This window comes from Ochotona curzoniae, unplaced genomic scaffold (assembly GCF_017591425.1).
Source record: "Ochotona curzoniae isolate NIBS_2020 unplaced genomic scaffold, NIBS_Ocur_1.0 contig_64, whole genome shotgun sequence".
NCBI lineage: Eukaryota > Metazoa > Chordata > Mammalia > Lagomorpha > Ochotonidae > Ochotona > Ochotona curzoniae.
Genome location: NW_024466502.1, coordinates 134528 through 162138, shown reverse-complemented (window position 1 = coordinate 162138; position 27611 = coordinate 134528). Strand labels below are relative to the sequence as shown.

Here is a 27611-nt window from a genome sequence, read left to right as displayed (position 1 = left end):
CCCCATGTGCTGGATGTGACTCACAGACTTGGACTTGGACAAGCTACCCAGCGTCTGGATGGTCTTGGAAATGAGCGTCAGGGTTCGGGACGTCTGAGGGTCCTGGGAAGGGGAGAGCAGTGTGACTGACCCTGCCACATGGCGTCCAGGGGTAGGGCTTCAGGTCGGCCCCCAGGCTCAGGAGGATGTGTGAGCACTTGGGCACAGGGCTACAGGAGCCCACACTGAGGATCTGGGCAGTGCCCAGCTCAAGGCTGCCATCTCCCCCAGCTCTTGGCTGGAAGGTTGATGCTGACACAAGGAAATCAAATAGCAGCCTTTCCAGGAAAGACCCCAGCTGAGCAGAGGTGTGGGCACACAGCAGGTGCTGTCCTGGCTGACAGACAAGTGATGGCGAGCACACACCTGGCTCCAGCAGCTGGGACCCCGCCCTGACACTTCCTCCCATGTTCAGGCCTGTGGGCAGGGCCTGAAGGGACCCCACCCACACTCCCAGCAGCCATGGCCAGGGTAGGGTGTTCACTGGGCCTGGCCCGGCCTAGCTGACTTACCGTGTGGTGCGGTGTCAGGTGGAAGAGGTTGGGGGAGAGGATGGCAGGTGCAAAGAACCTTAGGAAGATGAATCCACTCACGGCCGTGTATCGCACATCAGGGTCGTCTGTGGACAGAGACGGGTGTCCAGAGGCCTTGGGAAAGGGCAGCCTTGGCTCTGCTAAGTCACTTGTTTGATGGCAGAGCGATGCCCCACATGCCCACAACAGCGGGCACTGGGCTGGGATGGCCAGGAATCAGCTCTGCCCAGGTCTCCCAGTGGACGATGAGACCCAAGGACAAAACCATCACTCTTGATGCCTAGGGGGCACTGCAGGATGGGAACAGAGGCAGGGCCAGGACCAGGACCCAGCCTGCACTCTGATGGGGAAGGTACATGAAGGAGTCTTATCCATCCCCAGTTCCTCCGTGGCCCTGGCTGGGTGGACATGGCTGTCCCTCCCTCCTGTATGTGGTCACCACTCCCAGTGCTCATGGTTGTCACTCTCTCATAGTCACAGCTGTCACTCCCTTGTGTACACAGCTGTCCTCCCTCCTGTACACGGCTGTCCTCCTTCGTGTACACAGCCGTCCTCCCTCCTGTACACGGCTGTCCTTCCTCCTGTACACGGCTGTCCTCCCTCCTGTACATGGCTGTCCTTCCTCCTGTACACAGCTGTCCTCCTTCATGTACATGGCTGTCCTCCCTCCTGTACACGGCTGTCCTCCTTCGTGTACATGGCTGTCCTCTCTCCTGTACACGGCTGTCCTCCTTCATGTACACGGCTGTCCTCCCTCCTGTACATGGCTGTCCTCTCTCCTGTACACGGCTGTCCTCCTTTGTGTACATGGCTGTCCTCTCTCCTGTACACGGCTGTCCTCCCTCTTGTACACGGCTGTCCTCCTTCGTGTACACGGCTGTCCTCCCTCCTGTACATGGCTGTCCTCCCTCCTGTACACGGCTGTCCTCCCTCCTGTACACAGCTGTCCTCCTTCATGTACATGGCTGTCCTCCCTCCTGTACACGGCTGTCCTCCCTCCTGTACACGGCTGTCCTCCCTCCTGTACACGGCTGTCCTCCCTCCTGTACACGGCTGTCCTCCTTCATGTACATGGCTGTCTTCCTTCATGTACACAGCTGTCCTCTTTCATGTACATGGCTGTCCTCCCTCCTGTACACGGCTGTCCTCCTTCATGTACACGGCTGTCCTCCCTCCTGTACATGGCTGTCCTCCCTCTTGTACACGGCTGTCCTCCCTCCTGTACACAGCTGTCCTCCCTCCTGTACATGGCTGTCCTCCCTCCTGTACACAGCTGTCCTCCTTCATGTGCATGGCTGTCCTCCCTCCTGTACACGGCTGTCCTCCCTCCTGTACACGGCTGTCCTCCCTCCTGTACACGGCTGTCCTCCTTCGTGTACACGGTTGTCCTCCCTCGTGTACATGGCTGCTACTTTCTCATAGTCATAGCTGTCACTCACACATATATGTGCCTGCCACTTCCTTGTGGCCATGGTTGTCACTCATTCTTCCTTGGACCTCACCTTGGAAGCGTTTGGCAGCTGCCTCACGCAAGCAGAAGAAGATATCACACATGACAGTTGGACAGCTGACCCCAGAGGTGGTAATGGCAGTAAAGACACGGTCCACGTGCTGGCGCAAGGTCTCCTGGGAGTGAAACATGGCATCCAGCATGACTGAGGCTGCCCACAAGGCCACAGGCAGCAGGGGCAGTGGGCACAGTGCTGTTCCTCGGCTGAGTGGGGGCCCTGGGGACTCTCTCTTCTGAGCAGGACAGCATGATCTATGCCAGGCAGTATCCCATGATAGGGCAGCATGAAGGGTCATGTCAGGGCACAGCTCTAGGGGGCTTAAGTGGCCTGGCTATGGACATGGATAGGGAGGGCCTTTGGCAAGGCTACCCAGCAGTCAACACCTCCCCACCAAGCACAGAGCCCCACCTCAAGCCAGAGCTGGGCACACAGTCCCCTGCCCATGCACAGATGGAGGCCCCAGGCTCACCATGTTGTTGTCAAGGCTGTCACTGTCCCTCAGCTTCACGGGGTCAATTTCACAGGATCTGTGACTCTGGCATATCTGGGGAACATTGAGACACCAGGACAGGGCTCTGTAAGGGCTCCCAGCCTCATGTGGGTCAGTCCCTGGCTCAGAAGACAATAGATCATGACCTGTTACTGGCACAACCACACCTCTAGGTCCTCAAGGGCCAACATGCTCCCCCCCACACACATCCTCTATGCTACATACAGTTCCTCTATCTCTCTCTCACACACACACACACACACACACACCTCCTCGATGACAGGCTTCAGTGTGACATGCAGGTAATGCATTCCAGCCAGCTTCATGGTCTCATCAATGCACTTAGAGGTCAGTGAGTTTCCTCGGAAAATGGTGTTGGGGTCCCTGGAAGCAAAGTGGAGGGTGACTGTGTGACATCAGCTGGAAAGGGTGGGGCCTGCCTGGATATTGAGTTACCAGCCAGCAGGGCTCCATCCTGGCTCGGGCCACCCTCAGGTGTGTGCCATCATCAGAGGGTTATAACCTCAGGCATGGACTGGGCTGCCTTGGCATGGACATGTGCCAGTCAGCTCTAGCCAGGAGTAGCCCAGTGCAGCCTGGGGACCCCAGCTGGGTTACCAGTGCCTCCTTCCCTTTATTCATGCCAGATGCGTTCTTCAAAAAGTGACAAAGTGTGAGTGACAGGGCCTGGGTTGCGGAGGTCTCAGCCAGTGAAGGACAAGCTCAACAGAAGCAGGACCAGTACCTGGACCAAGGTCATTTCCCACTGCATCAGCTCCTGGAGAACTCACCTGGTATCCAGGCCCACTCTGACCTCCTGCAGGCCCTGCACCTGGGGACCATGCCCACTCTGACCTCCTGTAGGCTCTGCACCTGGGGACCATGCCCACTCTGACCTCCTGCAGGCCCTGCACCTGGGGACCACACCCACCCTGACCTCCTGCAGGCCCTGCACCTGGGGACCACACCCACTCTGACCTCCTGCAGGCCCTGCACTTGGGGACCACACCCACCCTGACCTCCTGCAGGCCCTGCACCTGGGGACCATGCCCACTCTGACCTCCTGTAGGCCCTGCACCTGGGGACCATGCCCACTCTGACCTCCTGCAGGCCCTCCTCCTGCAGGCCCTGCACTTGGGGACCACACCCACCCTGACCTCCTGCAGGCCCTGCACCTGGGGACCATGCCCACCTTGATCTCCTGCAGGCCCTGCACCTGAAGGACCACACCAGGGCAGATCCAGGGGGGCACTCACTGGGTCCTTTTCAGCTCGGCGTTGGCGATGGAGCTGAGGAAGGGCACAATCCGGCCGCAGTGCAGAAAGAGCCTCACCAGAGGGACGGCTGCCTCCTGCTTCTCTCGGCACACCTCACCCAGAATGTGAGCAGCTGACGCCGAGACTGGCTGTGCCAAGAGGGCCGGGAGGGCTAATTCAGGGTGCGCCTGAGGGCCCCAGACTCCTCCCCACACAGGGACTACTGCTCCTAACCCCCTCTGCTCCAGGGATCCCTGAAAACCCTGGAATAGCAGCTGCTGCTGAGGGCGGGGCCTATCCTAGCCCAGACCCAAACACAGTGGGGTCCACAGGCAGTCACAGCAGGATCCCGAGTGCCCCGGCAGAGGAGATGGGGTGTCCCAGGAGGGAGTGGACTGGAGGGGCCCTGGAGGAGTTACCCACAGGGCCAATGGGGGAGCCTGAGCCTGGCACTGGAGCCTAGGATGAGGGCCTGGCTCTAGGGGTGGAGCCTAGGGCAGGAGACAGGGGCAGAGCCCACCTCCACATCAGCAGATTTGAGCAGCAGGTCACGTAGGGGACTGTAATACTGGGAGGAGAAAACATGGTCTTCTGTGTAGACAACATTTAGCCTCAGTGAGCCCAGCTCATCCTGCTTCAGGCTGCGGCTGCCGTTGTCCCGGGGCTGGAGAAAATACCTGGGTGGGAAATTGGAGAACCACAAGGTGGGATGGGCACTCTGGTCTCTGCTGACCCTGGAGGTCAGCTTAGCTTCAGCTGTCTAGGCAGTATGAGGAGGGTCCTTGGCTGGGGAACCACAGGTGGGGCCTAGGGTAAGCACAACATCTGGACCCCTTGGACTTCTCCAGAGGGTGGGGACTGCCATCACCAGCAGGGCCCCTCCTCTTCTTTATGGAACATTCTTTGTGTTGGAGGGGAGGGAATAAGGTTTTTTTACTGTCTGGTCCTTGGTGTGATGTCAGAGATGCTGGCCAGGCCACATCTCTCGCCTATGTGGTGTGGGGGGACTGGGGGAAAACAGGATAACCTCTGTGCCAGGACCCGTGTTGGAAGTCTAGTTCCCTCCCAGCCACTCCATATTTACCCAGTATCCTGCTGACACACATAGGAGGAATAGAACCTGACCTAAGTGCCTGATCCCAGCCCTGCCCAGCACTGTGGGCAGTGGGGAGGGAACCACTTGACAGATGAACCCTCATTCTCTCCTGCTGGCACAATGCCTTATAGATAGACGCACACACACATATATAATACACATATGCACAAATACATACAGATGTGCATAGACATGTATGTCTAAACAGACACACATAGACACGCATTTACACACATGCATGAACATATAGATGTGCACGCACATAGACACATGTACACATATGCACAAGGAGAGCTATGCACACACATAAACATACATTCATAAACACATGGATATGCACAGACATATGCATAAATACACAGATGTGAACACAGAGACACATACATAAACATGCATGCATAGAGACAAATGCATGCACATACGTATAAACATACAGATATGCATAGACACATATGTATTCACAAACATGCATAGCCATAGACACAGATGCACACAGGTACATATGCATAACACACATCCATAAGCACACGGACAAAACAGGCAAATGTAAACACAGACACAAATACAGAATTAGACACTTAGATATACACATATATGCACATAGGTACACACAGACACACTCATCCATTCACGTGTACACAGATGCATACATACACAGGCACATAGACATACAGATTAGACAGACAAATAAACCTTAAAACAAAGGCACAGCCTGTATCCACCACATGGATGGAGCCAGCCCAGCTGCAGACAAGGCCTAGACCAAGCCAACACCAGTCCCACAGGTTACCCCAGGAGCTGTCCTGGGTCATCCCACATTTCTCACAGCCCTGGGTCTGCTGCTGCTGTGGCTGCCTGACCAGTGCAGCAGCAATGGGGAGAGGTCAGTATGAGCCTCTGGGATGCCTACCTGCCACATTCTTACCATGCATCATAGCAGCTGGATGCCCGCAGCACGGTCAGGGGCACGCGCAATTCTCCAAGGAACTCATCTCCGAACTTGAGGTTGCTGGCATTCCAGAGATCCACTCTGAAACCATGGGGCACAGTTTTCACCCCAGGGTGGGGTAGGATCGGCAAAGATCCCAGGAGCATGGGTAGGGAGCAGTCAGCATCACCACGCCCACAATAGCCACCCACACACCCTCCACTCACCTGAGCCATGCCAACCCATATGCCACCTCCACCTACCCTACGTGCCACACGCAGTCCTCACACACTCCACTCACCTGAGATGTGCCAACCCACATGCCACCTCCACCTATCCTACGTGCCATATGTAGTTCTCAAACCTTCCATATACCAGCCACACACAGTCCTCACACCCTCCACTCACCTGTCACACGCAGTCCTCACACCCTCCACTCACCTGTCACACGCAGTCCTCACACCCTCCACTCACCTGTCACACGCAGTCCTCACACCCTCCACTCACCTGTCACATGCAGTCCTCACACCCTCCACTCACCTGTCACATGCAGTCCTCATAAACTCCACTCACCTGTCACACGCAGTCCTCACACACTCCACTCACCTGTCACACGCAGTCCTCACACCCTCCACTCACCTGTCACACGCAGTCCTCACACCCTCCACTCACCTGTCACAAGCAGTCCTCACACCCTCCACTCACCTGTCACACACAGTCCTCACACACTCCACTCACCTGTCACATGCAGTCCTCACACCCTCCACTCACCTGTCACACGCAGTCCTCACACCCTCCACTCACCTGTCACAAGCAGTCCTCACACCCTCCACTCACCTGTCACATGCAGTCCTCATAAACTCCCACACACTTGCCCACATGCAGTCTTCATGCCCCTGTAGTTACCTTCCCGCACACAGTCTACATGTGATACACCCACCTGCCCACCTACACACCCATGCCCGCCAGGGGAGGTCCTGTGTTGTGCGCCCACCATCCTGGGCATGTGTGCCCTTTGCTCTGGGCTGCAGCTCCCCCACCCCCACCCCCCGCCCCACATCCTGGTCCTGCAGGTTCAGACAGGAATGGGTTGGGGCTCACTCACCTGATCTCCAGTTTGTCCACATCCTCCTCCTCAATGTCAAAGTGTGACTTCCTGCTGTAGCTGCTGGGCCTAGTCACCTGTCACAGAGAAGGGAGTGCTCGGGCCTTGCCCACAGGCAGGATCCACTTAATCCCAGATTCCCTCTTGGCTGCACCCTGGTGCAGGATCTCAGAGGCAGCAGGGCCACTGGGCCTGGCTATTTTCCTCTCTGCTTCAAAAGTGTTTCTTGCAAACCAGCTACATGGTCCTGTTTCTCCACACCTTGCCCACATCTCAAACACAGCAGAAACCCCGGCCCCTACGTCATGCCAGTGCTCCATACTCTGGGTAGACTCCAGGCCCTGCAGAAGGAGAGGAAGACCCACCTCGAAGTAGAATACTTCATCGAACTGGGGGTTGGTGGTCTTCCTCTTCACCTTTGTCTTCTTGGCCTCTGATCTGCAACACAGAGGGGTGGGTAGACACTACGTGTGCCTATGGAACCCAGAGGGTAGACAAGGACTTCTGCCCCCAACATCAACTGTAGGGCAACTCCCAGGGCCACAAATGAGACTTTCCAGGCACAATAAACTTGCCTGAGTGGACCAGCCAGAGTCACTGTGGCGTAAGGGTCGCACTGCCCGTTGACAATGGGGAGGCCTTGGCACTCGATAATACTGAGGAAAGAGAGGACATGGGGTACAGTGAGAGACAGGGCCAGTGTGCAGTCAGAGGACATGGGGTGCAGTGAGAGATGAAGTGTGTGTGCAGTCAGGACATGGGGACAGTGAAGAGACACATGTTCCCTCCTTTGAGGAACAAAGCTTACAGGGCAGGTCTCAGCAGGTGAGTACACCCAAGTCCCAGCAGGGCTACCCTTAGGCCTCTGGTTAACAGTGTTTGCATGTGTGTGTCCTAGGGTACATCCATATGTGTATGTGGTGTTTGCATGTGTCCATCCTGGCGTGCATCCACATGTGTATATGGTGTGTGCATGTGTGTGTCTTAGGGTGCATCTGTGTGTGTACGTGGTGTGCAGATGTGTCCCAGCATGCACAGCTTCCAACAAGTGACTTAGGGGCCAATCATGTGGCAGAATCTGCATTACACAGCTGTGCAGCTCTTCCTTGCTGGGGGTCATGTCCTTGTCAGGTGACCCTGGCTATGTCACATCTAACATAGGATGGCAGCACCAAGTACATGGTGCATGGAGACACCACAGCCTCTGGCTAGCATTTGCTCTGCTGGAGGCTGGAGCACCCATAAATGCTATGGTCTGGGAAGTTCCTGAACCTGGTGCCCCAGCACTTCTATATGGGAATAGCCCTGTGCAGGCTGGGTAGCAGAGGAGACCTGGCTGTGCCTCACCGGGCGGCGAGTTTGTGGCAGACAATGCCCGTGTCCGTGATGACCTCACTCAGTCGCAGATCCAGGTGGACCTTGCCCTGCGAGGCACAAAAACACCATCAGGAGAGGAGCAGGAGACAGTTTGGGGTGACAGTTGAGGGGCAGAGGCACCTAGAGCCACACCCAGGCACTGGCTCCCAGCTCTGCCGAAGCAGGTCTGGCATCACAGGCAAGGGACCCAGAACACAAGCAGTTACTGGACACTGACATAGCCTGGATGCCGTGTGCCCCAGCAGCACATGTCTGCAGGTGACACACACAGGGCTCATGAGCAGGTATTTCATGGTCTCCAGGTGCCTGAGAAGACAGTCAGCAGGTCTTGCCCAGAGGGGATGAGGGGAGTCTTCCCTGGAACAGACTGCAGCCCTATGCAGCATGCCATGTGGGTAATGAGTTAGGAACACACACTTGATGCTACTCTACTCCTTAGCCAAGGAAGCAGGGGCTGCAGGTAGAAGCCAGTGCAGCTTCAGAGTCTGCACACCTCTAGCCACAGATCAACATGTGTGCTTACCTCTAACCACAGCTCAACATGTATGTGCTCACCTGATTACAGAGCAATATGCATGTACTCACCTGAATACAGATCAACACGTGTGTGCTCACCTCTGACCACAGATCAACACATGTGTGCTTACCCAATTACATATCAACACGTGTGCTTACCTCTAACCATGTATGAACATGTGTGTGCTCACCTCTGACCACAGCTCAACACGTGTGCTCACCTGATTACAGATCAACACGTGTGTGCTCACCTCTGTCCACAGATCAACACGTGTGTGCTCACCTCTGACCACAGATCAACACGTGTGCACTCACCTCTGACCACATATCAACACGTGTGCTCACCTGAATACAGATCAACACATGTGTGCTCACCTCTGACCACAGCTCAACACGTGTGCTCACCTGAATACAGATCAACACGTGTGCTCACCTGAATACAGATCAACACGTGTGTGCTCACCTCTGACCATAGAACATGTGAGCTCACTTCTAACCTCAGATCAACGTGGGTGCTCACCTGATTACAGATCAAAATGTGTGTACTCACCTGAGTACAAATCAACATGTGTGTTCACCTGACCACAGATCAGCACATGTGTGCTCACCTGAGTATAGATCAACATGTGTGCCCACCCCTGGCCACAGACGAACATGGATCCCAACCTCATGCCTCACCTGCACCTCTGAGTCAGCATCCACATGCTGTAACTGGAACCAGGTGTCCCTGTTGTGGTACTTCTGCAAGTCCTCTTTCTGGATGGCCACCTTTCCTGTGACACACATGGTAGACATCCTTAGAGGGCAGCCCCTTCCCCAGTCTCTCTGCCCTTCCCAGTGGGATTCTGGCAGCTACCCAGGGTGGGTATCCAGTGACAGGGTAAGGACACAAGCTATTAGGATCTCTCTGTGTCCTTGACCCCCCCCAAGCAGTGAACAATGCAGCCTCCTTCGGGACGTTTACACTGCATCTTTCCTTTAACTGCACAGGAGGCCAAACCTTTCAAATTTGAAAATGCTCCAATACACTATTTTAGCATCATCCCCATTCCCCCCTCCCCTTTCCCTGTACCTTGGAACTTTCCCCACTGCTCAGAACAGGCCAGGACCCTAAAGTTATGAAAGGCCCAGCCTGCTGAAAAATTAGCCTGTACTACATGCTTCTTCTGCTTGCAGGTTGGGAGCTGGTCACATCCTTGAATTTAACTTGAACAAATCCAACTTGGCTGTGAGTCAGCTTGGGGCAGAACTGGCCCTGGCAGCATCACCATGTTTCCTCTAGGGGCCAGGCAGGCCAGTTCTGCCTGGAGGTGCAGATACCATGTCCCACCCCACAGCACACAGACCCTCCCCTGGAATCAAGCACCAAGCTGCACGATGCTGTCCTGTCCCTTCCCCGGCATCCCCTGGGGTAGCTGTAGGGATGGGGAAGAACAAGAGCTCTGCCAGCTGCCTGCACAGCAAGCATATCAAGTCCCAGGAGGATGAGGGTGGAGAGAACAAAGATGAGGGCAGGTGGCAACCATGACTGGCCGCACAACACAGAGAGCTCCCTGATGTGTGCTCACATGAGTTGCAACTCAGGACATACCTGTGCACACCTGTACATCGGGTCTCCTGGCACAGCTGGGTGAAGGACTTCCTGATATGTGCTCATATAAGCTGTAACTCAGGACACACCAGTGCACAGGACATGTCAGTGCACACCCATAAGCAGGGTCTCTTGGCACGGAGGCCCCACAAGCTCTCAGCTGGAAAATCTTACCAAGGAAGAGTCCTCAACCTGGTCCTGCTATTGCGGGGGTGACACCTGCAGTTTCCAGTATGAGTCAGCAGATTTGAGGAAATGGATCATGCCCCCTTACCCAGCCCAGCCAGAGCAGGCCTCTAAGCACTGAGCACTCCTCTTGGTCATGCTGCCCCCAGGCGCCTCTCAGAAGCCAGGGCTGTTTACTTCTCAGGCCACAGTGACTCTGTGTGTGCATGTGTGAGTGTGGAGTGGAGCCTCAGGTGTGTTGTCAAGGCAAGCCATACCATTGACTTGGGTGCCAGGCCTAGCAATGAAGCCCCAGGGCTGCAGGAGACCCGAATCAGCCTAGGCATGCGGAGCTGTCCTCCTGAAGCTTCCATCTCCAGGACACTCTGTGTCTTCCCTCATAGCCGAGACCTTGGAGCCTCGGCACCACGGGCTCGCATAGCGAGGTGGGGCTAGCGAGAGCTCCACGGCTGCATACTCCTGACAGGTAGGTGTGTCTCGGCCAGGTTGCCTGAAGTCTGACGTCCTTAGCCTGGCCTTGTACTCCTTTCCTGAGGAGTTCCTGTTAAGGCTGATTTTACTTCCTCTCCCTCGGGTTTGTTCCAACTTGTGTGAGAGCCTCAGGCATGGGACAGGGCCAAGTGTGACAGAGTGGTCACCATCACACCCAACAGAAGGCAGAGAAGTCAGACTAGGCATCTGTAGAGTGTCACCAGACTCATGGTAATGTTGGCTACACCGTCCCAAGGGGCTCCTTAGCAAGTGGGCCTTACTCCCCAGGGTGCAGGCTGAGATGTTGGCCTGTGGAGGTATGCAGAGCCCTAAGCGCAGCCTGATTGCTTGACAGAGGGGTTCTCACACACCCCAGAGAAGATCTCTGGACTTAGAGTATATCCCAGCACCAAGGCCCTCATGGGACACAAGTGGTCCCTGTGGGAATGCTGGGCTCCCGTGCTCCTCCTGCTGTGTGCCAGCTGAGCCAACTGGAAACAGCAATCATGCTGTAGATGAGTTAACCCTGGGCTTTTGGGAGAAGAGTCCAGGACTGCCTGCAGAAGAGTCCAGGACTGCCTGCAGCAAAGCCCAGATGGATGCCCTGAAGCCACAGATAAACCCAAGATAGGCAGTGTAAGAGATACACAGAACACGTACCTGCTCGGCGGGGGAAGGTGCTGGGCACACACAAGGCCTGGCTCTAACACGGGTCTCCCAAGATGGCTGGTGCAGCCTGGCCACCCCAGGCACTGCAGAGCGCCCCCCCCCCACATGCCCCCACTCCGCCAGGGCAAGGGCCTATGGTCTAGAAACCTCCACCCAAAGTGGGGCAGGGGAATGTCTTCTCACACATGTGACTTGTCTGCCCATGTAAGTTTTCAATTTGTAAAAATGTGTTGCTAGTGATGAAAAGCAAGATGTTCTGCTGCTTTTAAGAAATGGGAAGACCTGGTGCCCAAGGCCACCATACACAGAGAGGACACAGAATCCGTTTCCAGTGGAATATCCTGAACCAGGATAGCATAGCAGCTCCGACAGGGCCCTACAGTCCAGAGGAGCCTGGGTGTCAGCCGACAAAGTCCCACTGAGCTCTGCCTCAAACAGGGCAGACAACATGTGGTCAGCACAGTGTCCTTTGTCACAGGGACCTGATCAGATGGTGTCTCCCGCCTGCATCTGACACAGAGTCAGATGGTATCCCTTGCCTTCTTTGTGTCATGGGACCTTGTCAGACAGTCTCACTCCTGCTCTTATCACAGGGACCTCATTCAGGATGGTGTCTCCCCCCTGCTCCTGTCACGGGAACCTGGTCAGTTGGAGTCTCCTGTCACAGGGACCTGGTCAGATGGAGTCTCCTGTCATGGGAACCTGGTCAGGATGATGTCTGCCCGCTGTGTCTGTTGTTCAACCCAGGCCATCAGGGTCAGGATCAGTCTGCCTCCAGATGTTGTTATAAAGAAAACCACTTGCTCAGTTCTTTATCACATGTTACAGCAGTGAACACAAAGATACAAACGTCCATTGATGTCATGCTGGCATCCATGAGCATCTAGCTCTCTCAGTGAAAGCTGACCAGAGACACAGGTATGTAAGAAGTAAGGCTGGATGGAAGGAATGAGTGTGACTTGGGCACCAGTAGATGGTTTACACTAAGTGGGAAGAATAAGCATGAACCGAGTGAGTGTGAGGAGCATGTGTGAGGTGTACCTGAGGTGTGCATGAGGAGCACTGCGAGGTGAGGACTACATCTGATGTGCACCAGTATGTGCTGGGGCACATATGAGGTATGTGAGGTGCATGTGAGACTAATGTGACAGGCACATGTGATTTATGTATAATAGTGTATTTCGACTGTGAGGAACACACACATGTTGCTGTGAGCAATGCCTGGGAACTTGCCATCACCACTTCAGTGTCTGTCCATCCTTGGGTGGTCCAGCTGGGTTTCTGCATTCCACTGAATTCTGAGGGACCTCAACTGCTGCCCACCGGGGTGGCCAAGCTCACAGGGCCTAGTTACCCACGCTCCTCAACTCCCTTGACAGGCTCAGGAGTCCTACACCCATCTTCCTCTCCCTCACCCTCCACCCAGTATACATGGGCCCTCTCCAAACAGAAACCATCCCATGGGCCTTCCTGTCTGCCACTGCTCCAGCCACAGCTGTCTTCCAGGGGAGGATATGTTATTGCCACCCCCTTAAAACTAGAGAAGAGCCTCAGGGGCTCCCCTGGCCCTTCACTGGTCCACAAGACAGCCATGGCAGGAGCAGTGAGGAGGGTGATCCTGTACAGAACCTGGGAAGCAGGCCTGGTGATAAGATGCCATCGGGGATGGTTTGAGGTGCCCTTGCCCATGCCTCGCAAGACTGGAGGTTGTATGTGGAATCCAGCATAGGATCCTGCTGATAGGACAATTCCTCCACTGAATGGGGAGATGCCCACTGAGGCCAGCAGCTGCTTAGGCCCTGCTCCATAGGCAGCCCATCACTCAGAACTACCTGTGACTTGGAACAGGGACGACCACAAAGACACTCCTTGCTTCCACTGGGGTGGGATTTGATTCCCAAGAGGCAGAGAAGAAGAAGCCATCCACCCCATCACCTACCTATGATGGAATCCCTCCGGAAAACATCCCGGTCAAAAATGTAAAACGACAGGTAGCGGAAACTCCGGGGAATTTCACAGTAGAAATCTTCTCCATAGAAGGGGCTGGAAGACAAGCAGAGGTCTATCAGACCCATTCATGTTCTAGGAGCTGTATACCAGCCCAACCCAAAGCCAATTTAACTTCTCTGCAGGGCCTCTTGGGGAGCTCCTTCTCAGCACCAGATGTGACCGTGTCATTTTGCTTTTGTTTCTATTTGAGAGACAAAGGCGGATCTCCTATCCATAGAGTCATTTCCCAGATGCATGCAGCAGCCCAGACCAGGAGGGTCGAGAGAGAGAGGGTCGAGACCCAAGCCAGAGGACTTGCTTTCCACATACCCTAGAAACAGTTGTTACACCCACAGTAAAGCGGACAGTACAGGGTCTCCTGCCTTTCCTGAGACTGTCATGAGGGACCAACAAACCTCTGTACACAGCCCGGTGGAGCACAAGCAAAGTCAGAGGGCACAGCAGGGCCTAGGGCTGTTGGCCGAGCATAGGCACTCTGGAATGGTAGCTAGCTGGGGAAGTCAGCAGGACTCTGTGCCCAGGGCCACGCCTGCTCCTTTCCAGAGACCAGTGGCTGTCCCAATGGGGACAAGTGGCACAAAGCCACTCTTGCACTGTCAATGGCCTAAGTCCCAAAGGGGACACCTCTAAATGGAAAGCAACAGGAAGACACCATGCTTGCCAGGGATGTCCCCACAGCCTACCCAAACATTAACTCAGCACAGCCTACAGAAGTGGTACATCACAGATTCCAAAAGAAAAACATAAACTCAATCTAGAACCTGGAGCCCAGTATAGATTTCCAGATTGGACCCCTGCTGGGCATGCAGGTAGTTGTGTAGCTCTGACATTTGTGGAATAATAGTTTTTTGGTCATGGGTGTGTAGACTGGACCACATGATGCACTTGGAATGCTGGGAGGGGCACAGGCCTCTGGGTCTCTGGAGGTAGCCCCAGAACAGGTACTCAGGACCTGAGGATGTCAGTTCAAGTTCAGTTTAGATGCTGTTTTGGTTCACAGTCTGACTTGGCTGCCCCATTCAGGCTGAAAATCCCCACCAGTGCCAGGGAATGTGTCTGCCATACCCATGCTGAGTGGCCCCCACTGGAGCCAGATGTGATGTGTCTGCCACACCCACCAAGAGCAGCCCCCACCAGCACCATGTGTGATACGGCTGCACACCCATGCTGAGGAGCCTCCATGAGAGCCAGGCCTAGCAGCCTTGCTGAGAACTGAAATAAGACTCCTGATTCCCAAAGAAGCTCTCAGGGGTATTTTAGTAAACACACCCTCCTCCACACACATACACAAAACAGACTAGCTACATCAACAGCATAGTTGCCTTAAAAAAAGAGCAAATCAGACTCAATGAGAACTAATTTGATGACAGCTATATAATATTTGCTTTAAAACCAGCAGGATGATGCCAGAGTGACAGAGGAGGAACATGGGTAATGCAGTCATCTGACAAGAACCAGTGACTTACACTGAACCCCATGCTGCACTGCACAGATGTTGTCCCTAGCCTGGCCTCCAAGGCCATGCCATAGGACAGGCACAATCACAAGGAGCAAGAGCACTTTCCATCTATTTGGTCACGCCCTATTGACCTCGACATCCGTGGCTGGACCAGGAGGTAGAACTCAGATGTGTCTCTTGTGGGTGCCTAGGACCCACAATATGAATTACCATTGGCTGCCTACCAGGGTGGCCACTTGTGTGGCTGGCTCTTTGATGGACGCACTCAATCCTGGACAGTCTGCTAAGAGATGCAGGCCATAGGCCATGTACTACCTGCCCGCCCCCTTGAACATCTCAGAAAGTAGCTGGGAAAACCTCTTCCCTGCACTCAGGGCCAGGAGATCCAGCTCCTCAGGGGCTTATTTTTACAAGTCAGTATTCCCGAGGGTCCCACATCCACACCTGCACCAGCAGCTGGCACTTTGGCCCACAGGCAGGAGCTGGGAGGTGGGGAGACCTGTCCTCTCATATCCCACTAACTGTCCTGGTTCCTATTTTTATTTACATTGCACTGCTCGATGCTCCCTCTTGTCCCTCATCTCACACTCTCCAGAAATGGCAAGGCATCTGTGGAAGACAGCCAGAGTTCCATTTTGACTGCCCCCAGCCCTGACGTGGGCTAACACATCTTGAGTCAGGAGATCTAGCAGCAGGTTGAGCATCAGTGCAGAGGGAGAGGAGGAAGAGGAGAAAAGCAGGGGCCCTGAGGAGGAGGAGGGCCCCAGTTTATACTGCTGTGAGGAGGGGCAGGTGCAGGTTTGTTCTCTACACACAGCACAATGGAAATAAGCTAAGCTCTGGCAGGTAAAATGTGTAGCACACCAGGCAAGCTGCCAAGCTACAGAAACACAGGGAGCAGACGAAGGTTCATGGACTCAGCTCCTGCTGCCTTCCCGTGATAAGGCAGGAATATGTGCACACATTTCCACACATGGGAACTTGGCCCTGATGGCACCGCCTCACAGCACACACCCCAGCTGGTCCCTCCCAGGGGATGGCTGCTCCCAGGGAGGTGGTGCCCAAGGCCTCAGACAGGTCACACCCTCCACAAGTACTGACCACTGACCAATTGATACCTGCCTCCTTCTGGGCCCTATGAGTACTTTTAAATTTTGTAAAACTTGAAGAAAAAAAACTATTTTATTCAAAATTTTAAACATTTTATTTTTAATTAGAAAGACAGATTTATACAGCGAAGGAGAGACAAGAGAGAAAGATTTTCTGTCCACTGGTTCACTCTCCAAGTGGCTGCAACGGCCAGAACTGAGCCAATCTGAAGCCAGGAGCCAAGAGCCAGGAGCTTCTTCCAGGTCTCCCACACAGGTGGCAGGGTCCTAAGGCTTTATTGCTTTCCCAGGCCACAAGCACGGAACTAGATGGGAAGTGGAGCATCCGGGACATGAACCAGCACCCATATAGGATCCAGGCACATACATGGTGAGGATTTAGCCAGTGAGCGATCATGCTAGGCCCTATCTGAAGTATTTAAATTCCAGTTGAGGTTGAATATCCCATATTAGTGCGACGTGACCACCACAGGCATGGTTGGACCAACTGAAGCTGAGAGCTGGGACCCTACTGGATCTTTCACACAGGAGGCAGGGGTCCTGCTACGTGACCACCACAGCCATGGTTGGGCCAGCTGAAGCTGAGAGCTGGGAACCCCACCAGCTCTCCCACACAGCAGGAGGGGTCCAGTTGCTTGAGTACCACTGTTACTTCCCAGGTCCACAGTGCTGGCATCCCATATGGGCACAGATTTGTGTCCTGGATGCTCCACTTCCCTTTCAGCTCCCTACTTGTGATCTGGGAAAGCAGCAGAAGAGTCAAGTACTTGGGACCCTGCACCCGTGTAGGAGACCCAGAAGAAACTCCTGGTTCTTGGTTTTGGATTAGCTCAGCTCCAGTCATGGAAGCCATTCGGGAGCAAGCCAGCAGATGGACAATCTCTCTCTCCTCTTCCCTCTATAAAATCTGCAATAATAATAATAATAATCTGCAATAATAATAATAATGTCTTTGAATGAATAAAATTCCATTTTCTCTTAAAATGTTGTTGGCCTATGTCCTGCTAGAACATCCCTCTTTCATGTTCTCCTGCTCAGGGTATTACCCACTCAGAAATTCTGATTTTGCGTGGCAACTCACTGACAGAGCAGTATGGACAACATGTGAAGAACGTCTTTTTCAATGAGAACACCACACACATGTTAACAGCTTTGTCACCAGTGGCCATGTGTGACCCATGGTTCTGAAACACAACATTCGAGGCATATGGACCCCCGCCCCAGCCATGTCACCACTTGGGCAGGAGGTGACCCTGGGTAACCACTGAAGCCGAATCCGAGGAAAGAGGACGGGGCCCTGTGGGGGAGGGCCGCAACCTCGCTTCTCTCGGCCAGCCCACTCCCTCCGCATCCATCAACCGGGCAGTCTGCACTGTCCCTTTTCAAAGGACAGGAAGTGGCTGAGTGCAGGGTGCCCCTCCCACGGCTGTGCGGACAACGTCTTCTTTCTGACAGACCATGGGGTAGTGGGGGAAGGATGCACAGCCCCAGGCACTGCCTTTTCTGCTGGCTGCCTAACCCTGTGGTGTCTCCCGCATAGTCACTGCCTTGTCCAGGCGTGGTCAGTAGGGCCAAATGCATGATTCATGCCCCAGCCAGGCGGGCCCCAGAACCCTCTGCCAAGTGGATGAGGGCCCGGCTAGCCTCACCCTCAGCTGTGCCTCTGCCTAAGCCCACAGTGATTCCCAGAGATGCACACTCAAGCATCTCTCCTGAGAAGAAACGAGCAGCGGGCAGGGGACAGAGTGGGCTGTGCCCCAGGGATGTCAACTCAGGCCGCCCGTGAGTCACTTCCCCACATCTGTTGGCAGCCGCCTGCTCCTGACCTTATAATGAACAGCACCTGCCAAGGGAAGATGGGCAGGGCTGGTCTGATGCAAATGTCTGTTTCCCAACAGCTGGGGGCTGTGTGCAGAGAACAGAGTGGACAGAAGAGCCCATGAGAGCCCTGGGCCAGGTCCAGTTCCAAGGAGGCGCCAAGGCTGCTGAGATCCACCCTGAAGAACCTGCCTCCTTAGAACAGTTCCCCAAGCACCCAGGGCTCTGAACAACCACTGTGTGCAACAGGAGGAGTGGAAGAGAAGAGACAGGGACTGCCCGTCTGGACACCATGTACTACAGCTGCTCCTAAGGGACTTCACGCTGGCTATCCTCCTCCACGTCTGGACAAACACAGAGAAACCAGCAGGTTCCTGTCAGGTGTCTTTCACAGCATATACTTGAGATTCTAAAACCCCTGGAAGCCCCAACACAGCCCCTAGTCCCAGGGCTCATCACCCCTGACCACACCCCTGCAGTGTCCTGCAGAGAGGGGGATGCTGCTTGGAAGGTCATGACAGGAAGGCACATGTGTAGGTCACTGTCAGACCAACAGCCTGGCTCTGCACCAGTACCATGCTATACCATGCCAGCATCATACCAGTATCACGTCAGCATGTCGGCACTATACCAGCACCATGCCAAAACTCTACCAGCACTACGCAGTACCATGCCAGTGTCAGCATCACACAGCACCATTGGCTCTGGTTCCTACAGATCTGAGAGTTAACCCTCTTCTGTAGTAAAAGAAAAGCTGAAGTCAGGCCAGGGCCTTCTGCCTACCCTTCCCCTGTGCCATGGCAGGGCAGGGTGCACAACACCTCAATGTGATTTAGCTGTATGGAGCCATTTACTTGAGTTTTCAAACCAAACATGGCCTCACTTAGGAAACAGGGCTGGCTAGGGGAAGGCACAGCGTGGCCCTGAATTTGGCCAGTACCAGCCAAGGAGCAAGAGGGGAAGCAAGATGGCCCACATGGTTCTCCAGACTCCGGAGGCCTGCAAAGAAACTTCTGGTTAGAACCAAGATGGCGGAATAGGATAAGGGCATGTTTAAACAGATGAAAAAACATTAGCCAGTGTGAAGCAGAGGGGGACATTCCAGGAAATAGGAGAAGACAGAATAATGGTGTTGCGGTGACCGATATACCCTAGCAGCATTCAGCAAATGGCGATCTGAATTCCAGTGGCAGCCGGAACTCCACCAGGAAGGGATGTTCACTGGGAGCTCAGGAGGTGAATCCAGACAAAGAACTGTCCATCCTGCTGGTCTGATTTGACCAGGAGCAGAAACAGAGCAGCAGGTTACAGATGGACAGTAAGGGAACAGAGTAGATTTCACAGCCCAGTCTGCCCCGTAGAGCCAAATCAGGTGCTATTTTGTTTAAGGAGGCAGACTACAGGACAGTACTACCCAAGCACTGAGCTGGGAGTGATCTCATTTCTGGCTCAGTGAACTGCAACAACTTGGCATCCTACGGTTCCACCCAAGACAGGTCCAGGTAGCCCTCAGACCTGACGGCCAGCAGATCAAGAACTCTAGTAGTAGCAAATCAGGTGCCATTTCGTACAGTGTAGTAAAGAATTTAAGATTGCAGGGACAACAGTGAGCTGCACATGTGCTGAGCAGGGAGAGACTCAGCTCAGTGCACTGTATTGGTCCCACAGGAAAATAATATCAACAATGGCAGTGTATGCGTCAAAATAGGCCCCTGTGACCCTCAGACCTAACGGCCAACAGGGTCCTGCAAGATTAGCACCACCAACAACCTAGCTATATAGGACACATGGTGTCTCCCTAATAATGGGATCTGCTTCAACTGGAAGTGGGAGAAAGTTGTATGGACAATGGTGCAGCCTCAACAAGATATCACAGGAGGTGAAGACTGGTGAGCTAGGAGCTGGGGCTACAGAGACCATGGTGGAAATCTAACATAAGAACCCAGATCCAATCTCACTGGAGGGAGTGGCACAAGTGACTGCAAACAAAGAGCTGTGTACTAACTACAATAAGTAAAAGTGGACTGTAGACCTGTGTGTGACAAAGCTTAGAAACCTGCCTCAAGGAGAAGAATGTGATAACCAAAAGTATAATGACCAAGAGCATAAGAAGAGAGAGAGGCACAATGAATATTACTGAAGACTCCCATGCAGAGGAACAAAAACTTTTGCCAACTGCAGAGTTCACCGAGGAAGACATTGAGAAAATAGGGGATAGAGAATTCAAAACACTTGTTATAAAACTTATCAACAACAAGAAGTACATAAAGCAGGCATTAAAACAATTTAAGGAATATGTCACACTGGAAATGAATCAAATGAAAGCTGATACATTAGAAATACAGTGGAGCAAATTAAAAGTACAGTGGAGAGTCTCCAAAATAGAATGAAGGAGGTAGAAAAAAGAATCTCAGAATTGGAAGATATTTCCTGTCACCAGGAGAAAACAAATAAAAAGTTAGGCTCGGCAGCGTGGCCTAGCGGCTAAAGTCCTCGCCTTGAATGCACCCGGATCCCATTTGGGCGCCGGTTCTAATCCCTTTCCAGCTCCCTGCTTGTGGCCTGGGAAGGCAGTTGAGGATGGCCCAATGCTTTGGGACCCTGCAAAGAAGAAGAAGAAGTTCCTGGTTCCTGGCTTCGGATTGGCATAGCATCGGCTGTTGCGCTCACTTGGGGAGTGAATCATCAGATGGAAGATCTTCCTCTCTGTCTCTCCTCCTCTCTGTGTATCTGACTTTCCAATAAATAAATAAATCTTTTTTTAAAAAAAAAAAAAAAGAAAACAAACAAAAAGCTGCAAGCAGAGCTGGATCAAGCTAAAAAAAAAGTATTCAAGAACTGAAAGACACTATTAAAAGGCCAAATATAAGAGTTATGGGAGTCCCAGAAGGTGCAGAAAGAGAAACTGGAATTAAAGGCGTATTTAATGAAATAATAAGGGAGAATTTCCTTCATCTAGAGAAAGAATTGGTATATAACATCCAGGAGGGGCACAGAACCTGCAATAGGATTGATCAAAAGCAATCTTCACCAAGACACATGATAATCAAGCTCCCTTCAACTGAACACAAAGAAAAGATTCTTAAATGTGCATGTGAAAAACATCAATGACATATAAAGGAATGCCAATTAAACTCACAGGAGACCTCTCAAAGGAAATTCTACAGGCAAGAAGAGAATGGGGTGACATATTCCAGATTCTAAAAGCAAAAAATTGTCGGCCCAGGATAACATACCCAGCAAAACTTCCTCTGTCTTTGAAAATGAAATAAAATTCTTCCACAGTAAAGAAGTTAAAAGAATTTGCCTCTTCCAAACCTGTCCTACAATTGATATTTCAACATGTTCTCTTGACAGAGAAGAGGAATAGCACCAAAAAAAACCAAAGGCAAATGTGAAGAACATCCCAGTAAAATGACAACAGAAGACCAAACCAATGAACAACCCATTCCTAAAATGACAGGACCAAAGTACCACCCATACATATTAGCCCTGAATGTAAATGGCTTAAAATCTATGACCAAATGTCACAGATTGGTAGACTGGATTAAAAAAAACACACATCTATTTGTTGCCTACAGGAGACATATGTCACCAACAAAGATCAGTGGAAACTATATCTCATGGAGTTTGATTTTTTTAAGTTTCATCTCTTCAAAATGTTTTCTTCTGATTAAATTCTTCAATGACCATAGATCATACAATAGCATCATTTTCTTCAAGAAGGTTGATTTTCCATCCGATGATTCACTCCCCAAGTGAGCACAAAGGCCGGTGCTATGCCGATCGAAAGCCAGGAACCAGGAAACTTCTCCAGGTCTCCCACATGGGTGCAGGGTCCCAAAGCATTGGGCCATCCTCGATTGCTTTCCCAGGCCACAAGCAGGGAGCTGGATTTGAAGTGGGGCTGCCAGGATTAGAACTGGCGCCCTTCTGGGATCTGGGTGCATTCAAGGCGAGGACTTTAGCTGCTAGGCTATGCTGCTGGGCCCAAGACGGTTGATTTTCTTTTTCATTTCTTCAGCGACACATTACTCATTCAGCAGCATATTATTTAACCTCGTGGTGTTGTCAAATTCTTTTTTCTTCCTGTTGTTGATTTTGTTTTGTGGTTTTTCACTTAAGGGGATGTATAGTAATTGTGTAATGGAGACTATTTAACTTCATGGCACTGTAAATTTCTATTTTTCTTCCTGTTGTTGATTTTGTATTGTGACTTTTCATTTAAGGGGATGTATAGTATCTGTGTAATGGAGATCATCACATCCGCATGTGAGGATACAATGCAGTATGCATCTCTACTTCCAGACAAAAGATAGACTCCCAATGAAACTGTTTACTATATCTTGACAATAGGATGCTGCACTCTCTGCCGTTGTCCATGTCCACAAAGATGAACATATGACTGTTTATGAAGAACTATACTATAGTAATAATATAAGGGAACCCAGTGAAGCGGGAGGGAATTGGGGAGGGGATAAGGGAAATCCCAGGATCTATGAAACCGTATCATAAAATGATAATATATTAAAAAATGTTCAAAACATATACAAAAAAAAAGAAGCTTCTGGGAGTGTTGGGGCAGACCAAGGGGGAAAAGCTTGCACATCTTCTCCTAGGCTCCCCAGCTACACGGTGGTCCCACATCCACCTGCAAGATTCATGGATGTCAGGACAATATAGCCCAATCCCAAGTGGTAGGGCCAGTATCCCTCTATGGTAACTGATTTCTGTCCTCACCTTCCCCTAAAGGGGCCTAAATCCTTACAGTCTAGCTAAAATCTGACGGGTCTTTTAAGACCCAACATGATGGAAACAGGGACTCAGTGGGGAGGCCAGACAGACCCAGTGACACAGCAAACGTTTCAAACTTGTGAACCCTCAATAAGGCCTTGCCAGAGGGAAGAGATCCTGGGAGAGAAGGGCAGAGGTCACCTTGGAGAGGCTGCAGTGGACCTGGCTCCTTCCTCCTGAGGTGGCAGATCCACAGTCCCACCTGGCAGAGACCCCTTGCCCACAAGCTCCAGCCTGGCCTGGGAGATCAGATGAGTTGCACAGGAAGGTGAGAGCCCACACGATGTGACTGGAACAAAACTGGAAGAGGCCTGGGTCAACAGGTGCTGAAGCAGGAAAGCCTCCAACAGGCTGGTTCCCACATCCAGCAGGGCCTCGTGGCAAAAACAGTGAGCAGGCTTTGAGCTCTGTGGTTGCCACAACCACAGCACCCTTTGCCACGCCCTGTTCCCACCCATGAGCTGCAGGAAGACAGTTCCTCAATCAGCTCTCTGCATTGACAAGAGAATGTCTGCCCCTCAACACTGAGTCTTGGTTTTGCCTCTGGGCACAAGACATGAGGAGAGAGGAGACACTGCCTTCTCCAGCATCCACTGAGCCAGGACACCCATGCACCTGGACCTACCTTTCCCATTCCTGCTCCTGCCATTCTCAGAGACACACGGAAAACTTCTGTAGAAGGCACATGAGGACCACCAACATCTAATGTCCACAAAGCCTCATCCGTGAGGACAGCAACCAAACCTGGGCCGGACAGTTGGCTAAGGTTCCCAGGAGTCAGTTCAGGCCAGCTCTGCCCCTACAGTGAGAAGGGGGCAGTCCACCATGCAGGTGCCTGTATCAGACACACTCCAGATGCAGGGCTAGAGCCCAGAACAACACAATGACCATGGCTTCTTATGCAGCCTGTGGACACTCACTGGCACCAAGCCTGACAGCAGTGCTCTGGCTTGCTGGTCCTGGCCACATCCACTGGCCAGCAGCTGATCAGCATCCGTAGACCTGCATGAGTGACCCTTGCCCATCCTAGGCAGGTAAAGAGAGAGGCAGGGATTAGAGGAATCATAGAACCTCCAACCCTACCCTACTCCCAGCATCCAACATAGCTACTGATGCATTCCCACCTCCCGCCTCTGCTGAACATGTCGTAGCAGCATCACCAGCTTATACTGCACCTGACGCCATGACTCTGCCCAGACGTCCTATAAAGACCAGAACCTTGTAGCCACCAAATTCTTGGAACTCGCTGTCCCCCTTCCCCCACCAGATCACAGCGAGGGGCAGACCCGAACCCCACATGTGCAGCTCCTGGGGCATGTGGGCTCTGTAGTATGGCTTTGTTGCTTCATGCAGTCAGGCAGTGCCCACCAGAATTGGAGCTACCCACCAGGGGGCATCATTGGGACCACCCATCACCTCCTCCTTCCCCCACAGGAGCCACCCAATGCCAACAGTTGCTACTCAATGCCAGCAGGTACTCCGCTCTGCAAATCCTTGTCACAGGATGGACTCAGGGTCCCTGCTGACCCTGGAGATGTGAGCGCAGGATGGCCAAAGGGCCTGAGCACTGAGGACAAGGCAGGTCCTTTTGGCAGAGATGGAATGTTCTAGGTCTTTCTTCAGCCTTGAGTCTTTCTTGACACTTCAGTTTCAAGAAGATAAATGAACTAGCAGGGACACTTCTCAGGCGGTCCCACCCTCCTTCCCCGTTTTCTCTGTCAGCACCGGGGTCTTGTCGAGGGCACCTGAGGGAGGCCAGCTGTGCTCCTGCCAGGTGACAGCATCCTTTGCTGTGCCTTCCCCTCCCCCAGAAAACCACTTCCCGAGGGGCTGACCCAGCAAAAGGAGCCCAGGTGTGTCCTACCATGGCCCTCTGCAACACCAACCAGAAATGCAACCCTGTACCTGGTGTTCGCATGTGTGTTGTCCTCAGCCTAATGCCCAAAGCGTGGTGTACCCACAGGGGAGTGGGTACAGTGCGAGGCGTCTGTGTGGGGAACACCCTCGTGTGGTGTCAGGGTGAGATGTTTGTGTGTGTGGTACAGTCAACTCTAGTTTTAATTTCCAGTTCTAATTTTAACTTACGGTGACAATTTGCATAACTACCAAGTACAGAACAAAAATGGCCGCTGTTAGTCTGCAACAGGAAGGAATTGCCTTGTAAACAGAGCCTTGTGGCTTGCCTCGCCCACCTGACCACATACCACAGATGCGCCCGGCCGTGTGGGGCTAGCAGGAGCCCCTCTCCTCCAGGCCCCTGGGAGCAGCCTAGACAAGGAAGAAGATGACACACCAGGACCCCACTGCCAGCCCACTGAGTGAGGAAGCATCTCCACAATGTCAGGGTACAGCAGAACAGTGTCCTCAAGGAGAGCCATGGAAAGCTCATGGAAAATTCTGGCAACACTGGACTCGCCCAACTCAGGCAGTTCCAATGCAGCAGGGGAGTGCCATCGGCATCAGCTGCCCTAGGCTCTGTGTCCCCTCCCCCTTAAAGGATCAAGAGGGGCTCGCAGGGACTCCTGGGTGCTTTCAAAGGGAGCTCCAAGCCCAACCCTGTCCATGCAAGTCCAGCCAACGTTTTAGCTTAAATGAGCAATAACAGTCAAAAGTTGTTACCTGAAAAGTTATACTGGTCTGTGCTAAACACTAGGAAAGTTACTTTGATCAGGTACTGGGAGAAGGGGTTTGTCCAAAATTCACCTGCTCCAACAAGTGCCTAAAACAAACCTGGGCAGAGGCATCTCCTGAACTCCACCCGTGAACCTGCTCACAGCAGTATCATCAGCAAGACCCCCTGGGGTCAGTGCTGACTATAATGGCCGACTCGGGGTACCCAGGACCCTGGACGCAGCCACCTGCAGCTCCACTCTGACCCACCATATCCTGGCAACAGCCAGAGGCTTAGCCCAGCTACTGTCCATCACAGGCCACGGGAAGAGCCCACTGATGGCTGTGGCACAGGCTTCAGGGCATTGCTGGCTCTAGTCGGCCAGAGAGCATGCTGCCCACCTCTTAAGCAAGGACACACAGACACAGGCTTTGTTCTCTCTATGGTGACAACCAGTTGAGTGAGCTGGTCCCAATGTCACAGTCATTGGAGGAGGCAAAGCGAGCAGGCTGTAAACTCCACTCCCCGAGATCAGCACATGGCACAGGGAGGTGTGGCAACAGCAGGTGTGCAAGGGCTAAAGCCTGTACCCTGGTTTTGTGACTGTCACCACCTTCTGCTTAGGGGATGGTGGAAGCTGCCAGAGGATCTGGTCTCTAGTCTGGTCCCTCCAGTGAGCCCTCCCATGTCCCTGCCCCAAGTGTCTCAGACCAAGTGTCTCTAGGCCTCTCGCTATCCTCAGGTGTCAGATCTTCCCTCAGTCTTCCTGGCAGCATATTTAATCAGTCGTGCCATTTACTGAGATTTTTATTTAAATCTTACAGTTTTAATTTCTAGCAATTTAATATTTTTTTCAAGTTTTTCTACTTATGTTTCTGTTTCTTGGTACTTTAAAAAATATATATTATATATACATTATTATCTAATATATATTTTAATATAATATATGATATTTATATATATTCATCTGAAAGGCCGAGTGACAGACACAGAGGAGATCTTCCTTCACCAATTTGCTCCCCAAATGGCCACAAATGGCCAGGGCTCAGCCAGGCTAACCCCAGAGCCAGGAGCTTCACCAGGTCTCCCATATGGGTCCAGTGGCCCAATCTCTTGGGCCATGCTCCACTGCCTTCCCAGGCATGTTAGCAGGGAGCTAGATTGGAATTGGAGCAGCCAGGACTTGAAATGGCGTTCACAAGGGATGCCAGGGTCATGTCTTAAACTTATGACTAAGGGATGCCAGAGTCATAGAGGGCAGCGTAAGCCACTCTGCCATGCCCATCCGCTTCTTTCCACCTTGGATTACACTCAGCAATGTGATGCTCTGTGTTACTCGCCAGTCTCACCCAGCTTCTCTAACTGCTCTGTCCTCTTGTGCCTGGTACTTTAGGTCTTCATTCTTCTGTACTTGCACCATCGAGCTCTTGGTCCACTCAACATCATCCATGGATATTCTCAGCAATGATTGGATTGTGTGTCTGATGGACAGGCATCAGCATCCATGATGCACAAACATGACCCAACATTCCTAGGCAGCAGTGTGGCTGAGTGCAGGCTGTAAACACACAGCAGCCAGTTTCTGCTCTCAAATGCTGAGTGCCCAGCTAAGCGTTCATCTTCCTGTTGATGCTTGTGATGGAATGAGTTCATCTATCTGCCCCTAATTCTAGGGGCGAGTTCTCAGAGCTCAGCTTGCAAGGCCTCCACGCTAAGTCCTGTCTGTTGCCCTCTGATTGTTGTGCACTGAGTTCTCTTGTGCTGTCAGCTCCCAGTCTCACCTCAGCAAATTTCCATTTACAGGTGAGCATGGGGCGCAATAATTCAGCCGCCCCAGGAGGCACCTACACCTTGGATCAGAGTGTCTGGATTGGACGCTCCCTGCATCCCAACTCTAGTATCCTACCAGAGCATTCCATGAAAGGCAGCAATGTTACTGATGAGCCAGATTGAGTTCTCAGTGCACAGGTTCAGTCTGGCCAGCCCTGGCCACTGTGGGCAGCTGGGCAGTGAGGCAGCAGATAAGAGATTAGTGTGTATGG

General features: G+C 52.6%; 1 protein-coding gene across 6 annotated transcripts in view; it reads right to left on the bottom strand.

Moving 5' to 3' along the window:
• RASA3 (RAS p21 protein activator 3) overlaps window positions 1-27611 on the bottom strand; it is a 53498-nt gene that overhangs the window by 10559 nt on the left and 15328 nt on the right. For 5 of the 6 annotated variants that reach the window (XR_005884908.1, XM_040991100.1, XM_040991103.1 and 2 more), the window contains 14 exons: window positions 13708-13811; window positions 9530-9624; window positions 8306-8382; window positions 7534-7614; window positions 7324-7396; window positions 6959-7035; window positions 5851-5955; window positions 4350-4506; window positions 3830-3978; window positions 2843-2957; window positions 2553-2627; window positions 2075-2198; window positions 552-658; window positions 25-102 (listed from right to left, as the gene is read on the bottom strand). Coding sequence is in view for 5 of the 6 variants with exons in the window: in XM_040991100.1 (XP_040847034.1) it covers window positions 25-102; window positions 552-658; window positions 2075-2198; window positions 2553-2627; window positions 2843-2957; window positions 3830-3978; window positions 4350-4506; window positions 5851-5955; window positions 6959-7035; window positions 7324-7396; window positions 7534-7614; window positions 8306-8382; window positions 9530-9624; window positions 13708-13811 (1417 nt within the window). In the remaining variant the exon portion in view is untranslated. Of the gene's footprint in view, window positions 1-24; window positions 103-551; window positions 659-2074; window positions 2199-2552; window positions 2628-2842; window positions 2958-3829; window positions 3979-4349; window positions 4507-5850; window positions 5956-6958; window positions 7036-7323; window positions 7397-7533; window positions 7615-8305; window positions 8383-9529; window positions 9625-13707; window positions 13812-27611 lie in introns of those variants that run through there. The other variant, XM_040991105.1, reaches the window with a different exon arrangement.